Genomic DNA, 13,889 nt, shown 5'->3' with positions numbered 1-13,889 from the left:
GACACACAAGAAAATGCAAACTCCAGAGAGAGATCCCCTCTAAGTTATTATTATTTCAAATCACTGGCAAAATTACAACTATGTATGGGGCAAGTGACCATATATGGTCACTTCCAGCTTTTAAACCCAACCAATGTAAGGTCATATAATTATAGACACATCACGTTTTGATTTAATATAAAAATGTTTTGCAGGACACTTGTATCATGTGGTGATTATGACACGAAGGCATAGTGAAAGGTTTTTGGAGACACCCAGTATTGCTAGCTTATAGATTGTGAAATACAATTGTTGTTTTGGTTAGTTATAGACTCAGGAGTCATGTTTGGCTCTTTAACGCTTCCATAGTGGCTCCCTGCAGCTATGTTTTATTAAGATCTGTATAACTAAACCATGTTGACTTTTTTCAAATCTTATTTTTACTTAATTACAGTGCAGATAATCTGTGACACCTAAATTAGACCGAATAGTTACAAAGCTCCAGACATGATTTTTGAAATAAAACTTTAAATTGTGGCCACAAAATACTATTTTGAGGCAACAAAATATTAAATTGTAGCCAATTTCAAACTCAGGACAACTACAGGAGTGGAACGTTTTAAGGGGTTGTAAAACTGTAAAGTTGAATAAGGAATCCTTTGAAGGACTGCCACAAGATAATGGATGAGCGCAACCAACAAGAAGAGCTGTCCAGTGTCATGTTAATGGAGGGAGGAGAAAGAGGGGAACAGATTCCTGTGGATGTGTTGCCTTCGTGTGGTGAAATCCAGAACTGTAACTTAAAACAAGAAATGTGCTATGTTGCTCTACTTTCTTTATTACAATGACGTGTTTGAAGAGTTCCTTGTTCTATCAAATTTGACTTTCTATCTACAGTGGGGTTGTTGTTGTTTTTTTTAAGATAAAGATCACTTATCTTAAATCTTTAATTTCCACACTGAAAACCTTCTCTGCAGTTTATGGTGCCACATTATAGGAGTCCTATAGTCTTATCAGTGTACCAAAAACATAGCATGGGTATATCTATTATATATATATATTATATACTATATATAGAACCATATAAACTCTGACAGCAGTGAGATATGGAGGTGTTGTGTAACTGTCATAGCATGATAGTTGTATGAAAATTCCAGGTTCTTCCACTTTGAAACTTTTATTACTTTTCTGCTTTCAGTGTGGAAACCAGCATTCCTGTCAATGATGAAGACTTGTATCAACTAGTGAGGGTGGGTGTTATTTGTGTGCGTATGTGTGTGTGTGTGTGCGTGCGTGTGTGTGTGTGTCTGTGCGTGCATGTGTGTGCTTTCTATATGCATGTTTGCGCTTGCGTATCCACCGTCATGACACATGGCAATTGTGCAAGCTTTAGAAAGCATTACAATTACCTCCACTTCTGAGTTCCTTCTCATTACGCAACAGTTGACTCAGTAAAAAAAAGTAAAAAAAAATAAAGGTACCCCCAGGATACAGAAATTCCCCACATCAGCTTGTGATTTAGAAACTTGTTTTTCCAAAGAAATGCATGTACAGCAAGATGATAAAAAGAATGCCATGTATTGGAAGCTATCACACAGATACTTCACTTTTTTTTGCACTGGTTGGTTATATAGAGTTAAAAATACACAATGTTCGAAGAAGATGGAGAAGGGGTGACACTTCTAAGAAAGACACACCCCTCAACCACCCTATACTCACAAACCCAAGCATGTTACAGCCTGTGAGGCAGGATGTGATTCAGTTTATTATACGCAGAGCTGACAGAGTCATCGTCAGAGCTGGATGACAGTGGAGCGTTTCAATCTTTTCGCTGACAGGCATCACATCCCAGACAGGTCAGTTACCTCTACTATTATGGCACTTTGGTTTTTAAACTTAGTTCTCTATAGTCAGTGTCTCATTTAATGAAATTCATCCAAATTCCAAATTCATGTTATATTTCTCCATTTGAAATAACTATTTAAATTATTGGAATACATAGCTGGTTTATTTTTCTGTCTATGGCTCATTATTCAAGTTTTTTTTTTTTTACAGTAATCACAGGTGTGTTTAATGACATTTGTATGATGTATCTGAATAAACAAACAAAATATTGTGCTTTGCAGCTTGATGTATTTTAATTGCCAATCTGTGCATATTTGTGTATCTGTCTCTTGATTCACATCACATAGTGAGTGGAAACAGCTGAATGATACCAAATAGTCCCATTATTTTATTTGGAGAAACAGTTTTCGCTTCACAACATTGATTTGTGGAGTTAAAATATGTGTCGCATTTCATCTTGCTGAGGTAAATCTTGCTCTGATTCATTTTGTTTATCGGTTTTACTGTCATTAGAAGCCACGGGGGAATACAAATAGTGGTGGCTCCTGAAAACACAGCCGGGAAATTAGTACTCAGCCAGGAAACAGGCACTTGATATCTTGTTGTCATCATATTAGATCACCAGTATAATATCTCTGTTGTAGTACACAGACACTCAGGCTGGTCGGGGGATTCAGTACATTTTGCTTCAGGATACAAGACGAATTTCTTGGTTGACCTCTCATGGCTGTTTCACCACTATTTTCCATGAGAAAGGTCAGCGATGTATAATAAGAGGAAGAAATGAGGACATTGCGAATATGAATGAGCGAAAGTGACTTGAAGACTGTTGAAATACAACTTTTAGTCGCAGCAGTGTTGCTGATGTCTGGCATGTTTTAGCCTGCAGCAGCCTGAGCTGCACCGTTGGGTCCAGTACAAATATTTTAGAGGCTACGTCACGGTGTTAGACAGGTAAAAGTTTGGTAAACAGCATCATCAGTCTGACATTAGTCAACAAGGATTTCTATATTATTATTTCTATATTATTTATTTAAACTCCTCCTCTGCAGAGCAACATCTTTCAGGATTTTTGCTATTAAAACATGATAATCAAATCCACAGGCTTCCATTCCAATTTCACTTCAACACAGGAAGTGGAAGGAACCAAATCACAATACATTCAATACCAGTATTTTACTACCTCTTTTCTGGATTAATTTCGAAATAATTTTCTTTCTGGGGAAATGGTATTCTTCTTTTGTTTTTAACTCAAGAAATTTGATGCAAAGGGAAACATGAACATGTTTTCAGTATCAGGTTAATGGTAATTAATGAATAAATAAAATTGTCAGTGTCTCACTTAGTACTTCACTGTTAGTTATTATGGGACATGAAGATGAATCTGTTTGCCACAAAGTTTGTTCAATAGTCAGAATGACACTCAGTAATAAATAAGATCTAATATGCAGCTTTGGTAAGTACATAGAAGACCATTTCATTGTTTGCATACTTTTTTGGGGCTGAATCACAAAAACGTTATGTAATTCATTTTTCGCTCAGTTCTATGAGATACCTCTGCACACACATTCAATGTAGCAGCACCGTTCATGATCTAAAACAGACTCATCGAGTAAACCCACAACACCCATCAATACAGTACAAACACCACAATTGATGTTCAGGAATTTAAAGAAAAGCATCACTATATTAGACCCTATTCATCTTGTCAAGCTATCACTATTTGAATGTACAGTATTGTAATAAATTAACAGACTGTCACAGTATATTTTCTAAATATATCTTGTACCTTCAGGACCAAAACGTCTTCCAGCATGACAAACATCACTTACTCCTTCCACACCGCCCAATCCAATGGCACGAACCATGAGGATCCCAGCGTCGTGAGCAATGACTTCTCCACGTCCTTGGGCGCCCTCATCCTCGGCTTGGTCTTCCTCCTGGGCGTCCCCGGAAACCTCTTCATCGTGTGGAGCATCCTGGCGCGAATCCGTCGACGCTCGGTCACCACCCTCCTCATCCTCAACCTGGCGTGCGCTGATGGCTTCCTCATGGCCCTGACCATCTTCTTCATCATATACCTGGCCAAGCAGACATGGGTGTTTGGCAACGTCATGTGTAAAGGTGTCTTCTACCTGTGCAACACCAACATGTACGCCTCCATCTTTCTGATCACACTGATGAGCATTCACAGGCTGCTCGCCGTGGTGTTTCCACGGAGAGTGTCCCAACGGATTACCAGAAAGATTGTGAGGAGGGTGATCCTCGGCATGTGGGTGTTGGTGATGTTCATCTCCGTCCCTTCGTTGGTGTTTCGAGACGTGAGGATGGACAGTGACGAGAAAAATAGAACCAGACTGGTGTGCGCACCCAATCACACCCTTCCTCGACATGTGAGTTAGAGATATTTACATTTTCGGCAATCGATGTGTTCACATCATTTCGTAACACTGTGGGAAAACCACAATAACATGGGAAATTCCCACCTTGCATGTTTTAGATCCCTGATGCAACATACTCTACTTATCCTTGCTGTAGGTTCTTATCAATCCTCGTATTAACGTTATGCATTTCACTTGTTCTGGAAGTTTAAAATTACTACACCAGAATTATGCGAGTTCCTCTGGAGAAGTGAGCACTGTTAAAATATGGATCCATAAAAAACGATCTTGCTTTCTCTGTGTAAATTCCTGACGTTGTGTGTCATTCACAAGAACACTGTAACTGCACTCCCACAGGCAACGCACTGAAGGACCTGTATGCTCCTGTTAATGGAAAAATACATGTTACTGGATCATTTCCAACCTTTATGAAAATAAAGGTAACAAAAACTAAGCAAACACTATTGTTTATTAAAAAGCCTGGCAACATAATCATGTTTTAAGGCCTGATTTAAAAGAAGTTTGTGGAGGACCCATTTCCAATTATCAACCATGAAAGTAGGAGCTCTGCAGTTTCACTGATTCTTGTTGGGTTAATGTACCAAACGTTTTTGATTATATTATATAAGCATCATCCAGGTGCGTTATAACTGTTACATCAATCACATATGATGTATTTTGGGGGATTTGGGGGTGTAAAAAGGATTTTTACACCACACTGTTGCCATAATAGATACTATAAGAAGTCATCATCGTCCTCTCAGCTTTGAGAGTTTACGATGGAACTGATCATCAATATTTTCATCAACTCTGAAATTACTTGCACAGACTTGTTCTTTTCCTAATTTATTTTGACCAATCCCTGTTATGTCTCTCCTTCTTTTCTGCAGGTCAGGTTTCAGTATGCCTTTGAGACCGTTTCTGGATTCTTTCTTCCTTACGTGATCATTATAACCTGCTATGTCATGATCCTGAGACGTCTCAGGAAAACCAAGTTTCGCCGAAAGGTCCGCAGCGAGAATCTCATCCTGGCCATTGTCGTGATGTTTGGCCTTTTCTGGCTGCCATACCATATAATTAACATGTTACAGGTGTGTGAGCATGTGTTTCACAGCTATAATAAATAAATCTGCTTGCATTTCTACATTTGCATCAAGTCTTATGAGTTCATGAGTGGTTTGTTCTTTTCAAGGTGGCAGCTGAATGGTACCCAGAAGGCTCAAAAACAAGAGAGGCGTGAGTAAACATCAACTGTCACAATGACAATTTCTCTAAGGCATTATGTCCGATGGCTAATAGCACATATCAAGGGTGGATCCATAATATATTTAATAGACAGGATAGGGCTTCCAATGCTTCCTCTAATCAATATGTTTAGTCTATTAAGCAGAAATAAATATTTTTATTGGATATTTATTTTGTTTCTGATTCAGACTCTTAAACATCTTGAGTTGTGCAAAACAAAAACCTGTTTTAGCATTGACAATTATCACATGATGCAATTATTGGTCAAATATGTATGCATAGGTTCACACAGGCACATTATTGTAATTCCATGTTCGTTGGTGAGAATACACCTCATCAGTCATTAGTACTGACAGATCTTAATTGAACTTGTATCAAAAGAAAAACTTATGGTATCTTGGTTAGACTTTTCTTTAGAACAGAAATTTGAACTTTGTCATTGATGTAACCGATTTCTCATAAATTTGTCAACTTCTGCAGTTTCTGTATTGATAATAAATCTTAATGTCTTGGGTTCACAATGGCTCTGAATTATGTTCATAAATTGTCATTTCCTTGCAGATTGGAGCGTATTGCCAAATCCAGCCGGGCTGTGACCTCAGCTCTGGCCTTCATCAGCAGCTGTGCTAATCCCATCCTCTACACCTTTGCTGGGAAGTCCTACATCAAGCAGAACGGATTAGCCTTCATGGCTAAACTCTTTGAGGGCACTGGGTCGGAGCAGCCTGGAAACAAGAGCCGGGTCCTGGGTAAAGATGGACACAGTGCCTGTGACTCCGGTAACAATGTAAACTCGTCCACACAGAATGGGAGCCTTCAGTGACCTTTAAACTGTGAAAGGACTCTGTACTTGACCGAGCAGTGTCAAGTTACAATTTTGCAAAGAAGCACGTGGAGAGTGCAGCTTTTGTCTCGTTCTGCATATCCTGGCTGCAGCAGCTTTTTCATCCATAAACAAGGTTTTTTGTTTGTAGCAGGACTGTAAATATTTTCATTTTAACACTACATTTTGGGAGCAATTGTGACACTTTGAATAATGTCAATAAAAGCCAATTGTTCAAAGAAATTAACTTCCTTTTTACATTTCTGTAGCTGAATCAATGTAAAAAAAAACAAAAAAATGCTCCAAAATGCACATTATGAATGAGACATTTTGCCCCTTGAATGTCTGGAGCTGGACTCCCAACTACCCCTTGCACAACTTTGCATGAATACTGCAACATTTTAAAATAAATAAAAGCTTTGATACAACATGTCACTGCATCATTTTTAATGAATTCATTCCAATCCTGAAGCAGTAGGTACAAGTCAGTACCTGTAGTTTTTGCATGATAAACACAATGCTTCTATTTGAGAACCAATCTAACTTTGTGTGAAGAAAAAAGCAGTGGAAAAACCTTTGAGAAAGTAGTTTATTAAACTATGCAATATCCAGTTACAGAACACTAAGAAAAATCCTAAAAAATAAATCTATATACACACACACAAAGACCTTTAATTAACTCAATTGTCAGGTAAACCTTATTCTACTGCAGCCACCATATAGGAAGGAGCGCCACCACACACGTACCTGCTTCATTTCACATGCATATAATTATTTACCGTACATATTCCATCATCCCATTTTCATTACCATTTATGCAACATGGAGTTTCTGTTATGATCAAATTTTGCCATGTGGGATTAAGACGCATTGATAAAATGTTTAAGATCAATAATTCATGCCCATTTATTCAGCACAAAAAAAACTCTACATTCCAAGATTAGGGAACACCAATAGTCCTGCAGTGTTCCAATCACCTGCAAAAGAGAAAACGAGATTAGTATTCATTCACCATCAAATAATTTTACACCACAGTAAATACATTTAAAACAGAAAATCTATGAAGGCCTGGAGGAACCACTGCCTGCTAGGCTATAGACTGGGTCCAGTTGAATACCAAAAAAGCAAGAGTTTATACAAATGACTTAATCCACCAGTGTAACTACCCATGTTAGAACCAACCTCCAGTATAATTCAAGTTAAAGAATATTTCTGATCCAAAATTAAATATAAAGATCAAACTTAAAAATCCCCAGTTTTGAGTGAAGGTCAAGACAGTCGGGGGTTTATAAGTACCCAATGTTTGAGCCAAAAATACATAAATTAATTTAATCTTTGAGTCAATTCCTATTTTTTGAAGTTGGATCATGTAAAGGCAATATTGTTTCTTTAATAATTTAAGTGTTGATGCCAACTGGGCAAACTTCTTCATTTTAGGTTTTTAGAATAACTTTAAAATTAGTTTGCACAAGCCATACATTATGTGCAACAGCAATCACCATCAGTCTCACCTTAGAAATGTTCTGGTCCCTTGTTCTTAAACCTTAAAATTAAATTAAAAAAAATACAGGTTAGTCCGGTACTACAGCACACAAATCCTCACATATCCACATCAAGTCAAACCCATCAGTGCAGAAAAGTGTAATCAGTAGGTTCAGGTGAAACACGGACTGCAAATCATCATAAAGGTTTGACTGCATTATAAAGAGTCCAAATAAGCAAACACTTGAGCCAAGACGGCGGTTGAGGCCTTGGCTGAAAAAAAAAAAAAATTAAACTACATTATGAAATACAAGTTAAAGAGTTTGTCAAAAATCGATCAAATGTGGAAGTGTATATTTTCAATTTGTAAATTTACAATCAGGTTAAGAGGGTGTTTCAACACGATTACCCTCGATAATAACCATCTGGGAAGCACCTTGTGCATTATTTGAGATGTTCTCATTACACACACGCCATGCGGTCGGTTTGGCGCTCCGGAGGAAGCGAACTGTGCACATCGGCGCCTAAATGACCGCAATAAACAGCAGCGCTTGTGCACACAAACGCATCAAAGCGACGCAAACGAGACGAGCAGGTATATAAACGTGAACACTTACTGTAAATGTGACTTTAAACACACTGATTTCGCTCCTGCCGCGGTCACGCGACCGACCTCCATGGGCGAAAACGAGGAAGAGAGGCTGTTAATGAAGTTCCGCCGCAATTTATCTCCTGATCAAAACCACGTGTTTACTGCTTCCGGGTGTGCTGCTTCCTTCAGCTCAGTGCTTAATGTGAAACGATTAAAAAAAACAAACAAACAACTTGATTCCTATATTCCTATCTCATTAATGCCCTCTTTTCTTTTGTGTTATTATTTATATATATTTTCAAATATAATAAAATGTTTTTGTTTTCATATAAAACCCACGTGACGTGTATATATATGTAAATATTAAATGGCTCCCCCAACCAATCAAGTTTTTAAAGCAGATATTGAGTTTGTTAAGTGATCCCTCTAAAATGGGAATATACAGTTACTTTCAAGTCTGTGTGTGCATTCTTTACTAATTCTGTTTTTCTCCCACAGTCCAAAACTGTTGTGATCCCAGGAGTATTCTTGATTTGTCCATAGTTAGAACTGGCTCTGGCGCCCATCTATCAATTCGTCCATCTCGACACTGCTGAACATTGCACTTTTCCATCATAGGGCAAATACACACGCACGCGCACTCGCACTCGCACTCGCACACACACGAAGTCACACTAGTCAGTAGTAAGTCAAATAGGTGGATGAGTTGTTTTGGTCTGTTTGAGTTAATCAGAAATGATTAAAGTTAGACATTTCTATGGCAAATATTTCAGCACTGGTGATATAGTATTTAGCTGTCGTGGCCTGAACAGAACATTTATGGACTGGTAAAGCCTGCTGCTGGAAATAACTGAACTTTAACAACATAAACAGACTGCAGTACGCAGAGTTTTATTATGACATTAATAACAGATAAAGTAAACAATATAGACAAACCTCCACATGTTTTGCAGCCACACAAAAAAAAAATAATTTGGTTGTATTGAAGGTTCCATGTAATTTATGGCATTTTCAGAAATGACTACAAAGTGAGCCTATTTAAAACAAAATAAACATGTCAGAATAAAGCTTCAACATTAAGTTGAACTGTGTTGGACCATTACTTTGATGTTGTGCCTTTTATGTAAAATTAAAAAAAATTGTTCCACACAATGACTGATTTCCAAAAACAATATTTAACCTGTTGCTCAACATCCATCCATCCATCCACCCACCCATCCATCCTTGATACTGTGCAACCCTGTAGCTCATTATTCATGAATAAAAGACGAAGTAATGACAAAATAAATGTATACGTATCTGTGTCTCATCTGTTTTCAGCCAGTATCTAAATACAATCTACCATTGACAGAATCAACATAGCCTATTGCTAAATGAAGTATCTAATACAGAAGAGGAAGCGATGGCCTATGGGTTAGTAACTATTTTGACAAATGAAGCAGTTCTTCTTCAGATTGTAAACAAAACTATTTCTCTTGGTGATAAAAGTTTGTTTCAAACATGTAACCATTAGTTATTCAATGACGTTAAAACCTAATTTTTCCGTGCTGTCGCAAAAGCAACGCGTGTTACACCAGTAGGGGGCAAAAACGTCATGGACTACAGAATGACGTCACTGAACGACGGCGCGCCCACTGGTTCAAAATCAGCTGAATCAATGCGTTACTAGACTGAAACCAAGATTGTGACCGGATAAGGTTGTAAATAACTGCGAATTCCACTGATTTCATTTCACGTCTGAAGGCAACTCACTGGACATGAGAGTTTTAATAGGTATGTACGTTTTTTTCTTTTTAAATGATTTTCATTTTCCTAGAGGAGTTTGGAAAGGTCAGTGTGACATAATTAGCAGCAGCGAGCTGTTAGCGCATAGCAATGCTGCAAAAGTAGTCGAGGTGGCAAGTACAATATTCCGTCAACAATATGTTTGTCAAGTTAGCGACACAAAAACCCGCATGTCATCATTATGAGTCAAAGCAGAAACCGATCTGTGTGTATTTTAGTTGTTGCTAAAGCCAAATTCACACAAGGGTGTTTTGTAAGGCTGTCCAAGACGCATGCGCATTAATGTAGCTGAGTTTACCAATTCTGATAAGTATTTTTTCATTTTGTATAATATTGAGGGCAGAATAAATACAAGTGAATCCCACATTCTAATGCAAAACAAAAGTAGTTTTTTGTGTGTTTTTTTTTTTTTTACAATTATTATAAAGCTATCGGTTCTCTAAACCAGATTCAATTTAACAGGTATCTGCACTCCTCTCTATGCTGTTGCTTTGTAGGTGGGGGATCTGGCTTTGTCGGTCGTGAACTGACCCGCCTGCTTAGAGACAAAGGTCATGAGGTGACAGTGATATCTCGTCAACCTGGTCCAGGAAAGATAACATGGGTATGATCAGCTGTTTGTCACATCTCCATCACATGACTTCTGTAATCCATATAAGTTTTCCCTCTTTCTATGTGGCTGCAGGGCGAGCTGGAATCTAACGGCCTCCCACCATGTGAGGGTGCCGTTAACCTGGCTGGAGAAAATCTCATGAACCCTCTTCGTTGGTGAGTAACGGATGAGCGGCGGCTCAAATATGAACAATGGTCTGTTGAGATGAGAGCAACTTTACAAGATGTGTTTTAATATCTAGCTATGATTTTGTTTTTCTTTAAGGTGGAATGAAAATTATAAGAAGGACTTGTTCTCCAGTCGAATTGACACCACAAAGGCTTTGTCTCAAGCCATTGCTTCTTCCCCAACTCCACCTCAATCCTGGGTCTTAGTATCAGGTGTAGGTAAGCATTTTCTGGATGCATCTGCCTTGTGTTAATCAAAAAATAGACACAAAAAATAAGAAAATGTGTATTTATTTCTTCGGTGTAGCAGTTCCTTGAAAATATATTTTATCCCATTATTGCAACACTCCACATCCTCTACACTTTGACTCTCTGACTTCTCCGTGTTTTGCAGAAAACCAGTTGGAAGTTGCCCTATTGCATGGCCCTTATGCAAATCAGTCAAATGTGGTGTGCTGGTTTTTGAAGCAGGAGTCGGTAGCAATAGCAAAACAAAACTATTTGACATTGGGATTGAATATTTGTTCATTTTTATAGGGTCAGAATCCACACACTCCTAATGCATATTCCAAATGTGGCACCATTCAGAACAGAAATAATTATGCTTGCCAATAGTATAATGCCAGGAATCACTTTTACAACAAAGAAATAATCCACGAAACACAAATGTCCTTGCCTTTCCTTCATTGCCGCATCTTTCCTGTCTTTGTTTTTGACCCTCAGCTTGCTACAAACCCAGTCTGACAGCTCAGTACACAGAAGACAGCGAGTGGACACCATTTGACCTTCTCTCAAAACTCGTCAAGGAGTGGGAGGCTTCTGCACTACTTCCTGAGGACACGGCAAAAACCACCAGACAAGTCGTCATTCGGCCTGGTGTGTACAAGATACTCACTTTTAAGGGAGGAAATTATACTGCTTATAGTGGCAGGAGAAGCTACAAAGTACACTAACATTTTTTTAATTTAATAGGCTAATGTAATTACAAGATTATTGTAATTCCAAACCATAAACTGTGTTTGCTGGAATATGACAACTTGATTCTCACATAGACTTGCCTACAAATATCACAGTCGATGGTGCTAAGGAGCTCCATCTAAAGAGCAACAATCTGAAGTGATGCAGTGTTTTTAATATGGCCACCAACACAGAGTCTCTAACAACTTTGTCCAGGATTTATAGCGATCTGTCAATTATTCATTCTTTGAGAGCCAAAGATCAGGGGGAGTATCTCCACCAACAGGTACATTAAAAAAAAATTGAAAACAGTGCAAAAGTTAATCATCACTTTTTGCTGGATGGGATATGTGTTAATTTCATCGAGAATGATCGCTTGAGTAATTTCGGTATTTAAAAAACAAAACAAAACCAAATGTAAATGACCTGATGTCAGACGTGGCTTTAAATCCTAGTTGCAGCAGGAGGGACAAAGAAAAATTGCAATGACTTGCTCCCAGGGACAGAAGCTATTTTAATTGAAGCTGTGTATTGTTTCAGGATTTCAAAGCCGTACTTCCCCAAAAATTAATCAATCAATGTATAGCATCTTTGGCACAAGACAAAAATAAGACAAAGTATTTTGCTCAGAAAGTAATCCCCAAAATTAAACCCCCACCCCATACCCATGAAGGGAGAAAAACTCAAAACGCCAAGATAAAGTCTTTTTCGCCACTATTCAGTATATGTCAGCCATTGTTCATACACGATGTGTTTTTCCTGCTTTGATTAAATGAAGTTGGCTGTTAAAGGTTGATGCGATCTTTCTCCTCCCTCGTCTAAAAAGGGGCCGTCCTGGGTCGTGACGGCGGCGCAATGAAACAAATGATGCTCCCGTTCTGGCTCGGCCTCGGCGGCACCCTGGGGTCTGGTAGACAGCCGTTCCCCTGGATCCACGTCTCGGACTTGGCGGGAATTATTGCCCACTCACTGGAGCCAGCAGCCGACGCTCCCTGCTCTCCGCCACAAGTGTTAAACGGCGTCGCGCCGGCGCTCAATACCAACTATGAGTTCACCAAAGAACTGGGCCGGGTCTTGAGGAGACCCACCATCTTTCCCGTGCCTGGCTTCGTAATGAATACACTGATGGGTTCCGAGAGGGCCGTGGTCCTCACCCAAGGCCAGAAAGTCATACCCAAGAGGACTTTAGAGTCTGGATTTCAGTACAAGTATCCCGACTTGACCTCAGCTCTGAAGCAGATTGCTGGGAGTTAACTGAAGCAGTGGCAACACTAAATGTTCTGCAATGGTGTGTTCATATTTACTGTACTGCGAACGAACTTTTAATCATGAGCAGGTAAAGAATACATGTGCGTCTTATACCTCATATCTGATTCCAATGCTGCTTTTTATTTTTTAATCAGTCGGACTTTAAAGGATGCAGTGTGAAACGGCTGTTTAATGTCACATTGACCGTACTACGAAGATGGTACCATAAATTCTTCAATTTCTCGTCAACATGCAAGTGTATTCAGAAATGTGCAGATTTGTGAAGAATAAACAATGAATGACTTGAAATTTCTTTTTAAACGTTGGAAAAAGCCAGCCGATTTCAAGGCGCGATGGTTTTGGTAGCAGTACATGATTTCACTATCAATTTGATGCTGAAGTAATTGTCACTTGCTAAAGGTTTGTAGTTTGCTTTCTTGACATCTTACAGCAATTCATCTTTCAGTTTTTGGTGTCAATGTTAAGTTTGCCAATTATACTAAAACAGAGGAATTATAAACTACAGTTTATTTTATTGAAAGTGTATTCAATTGCCTTTTTTTTTTTTTTATACTACACTTTGTTCTCTTGAAGATCCTCTGATAGGCTGCTTGTCTGACACACCTACTTTAAATAAAACTTTGTGTGGAACTGATCTTGAATACAGTAAACTACTGAAGCACATTTTCTTTGCTAGAGCGCCCCCTGCTGCACAAACATCTTACTGTTTACACCATCCCAAAGAGAGGAATTTCTCAGAATAAATACAGTT

The 13,889-nt window shown here is 38.6% G+C and overlaps 2 protein-coding genes across 2 annotated transcripts; both read left to right on the top strand.

Moving 5' to 3' along the window:
- Window positions 1-3,638: 3,638 nt before the first annotated feature.
- ltb4r2b (leukotriene B4 receptor 2b) lies at window positions 3,639-6,395 on the top strand (the record flags this gene model as incomplete). Its single annotated transcript, XM_080503016.1, has 4 exons — window positions 3,639-4,217; window positions 5,096-5,296; window positions 5,398-5,441; window positions 6,012-6,395. 4 exons carry the CDS (start codon window positions 3,639-3,641, stop codon window positions 6,271-6,273), a joined length of 1,086 nt encoding a protein of 361 aa, XP_080359142.1. The 3' UTR covers window positions 6,274-6,395.
- A 3,600-nt stretch (window positions 6,396-9,995) lies between these two features.
- sdr39u1 (short chain dehydrogenase/reductase family 39U, member 1) lies at window positions 9,996-13,712 on the top strand. The gene is made up of 6 exons (XM_080502869.1): window positions 9,996-10,120; window positions 10,630-10,736; window positions 10,818-10,900; window positions 11,010-11,131; window positions 11,636-11,788; window positions 12,696-13,712. Exons 1-6 carry the CDS (start codon window positions 10,105-10,107, stop codon window positions 13,121-13,123), a joined length of 909 nt encoding a protein of 302 aa, XP_080358995.1. The 5' UTR covers window positions 9,996-10,104; the 3' UTR covers window positions 13,124-13,712.
- The last annotated feature ends 177 nt before the right edge of the window (window positions 13,713-13,889 follow it).

This window comes from Blennius ocellaris (genome assembly GCF_963422515.1).
Source record: "Blennius ocellaris genome assembly, chromosome: 10".
Taxonomy (NCBI): Eukaryota; Metazoa; Chordata; class Actinopteri; order Blenniiformes; family Blenniidae; genus Blennius; species Blennius ocellaris.
The sequence above is the reverse complement of the archived record's forward strand: the minus strand, read 5'-3'. Positions and strand labels throughout refer to the sequence as shown.

Coding starts and splice junctions, on each gene's coding strand:
- sdr39u1 (XM_080502869.1), top strand. Junction 10,737..10,817: donor GTCCAGGAAAGATAACATGG/GTATGATCAGCT, acceptor ATGTGGCTGCAG/GGCGAGCTGGAATCTAACGG. Junction 10,901..11,009: donor CTCATGAACCCTCTTCGTTG/GTGAGTAACGGA, acceptor TTTTTCTTTAAG/GTGGAATGAAAATTATAAGA.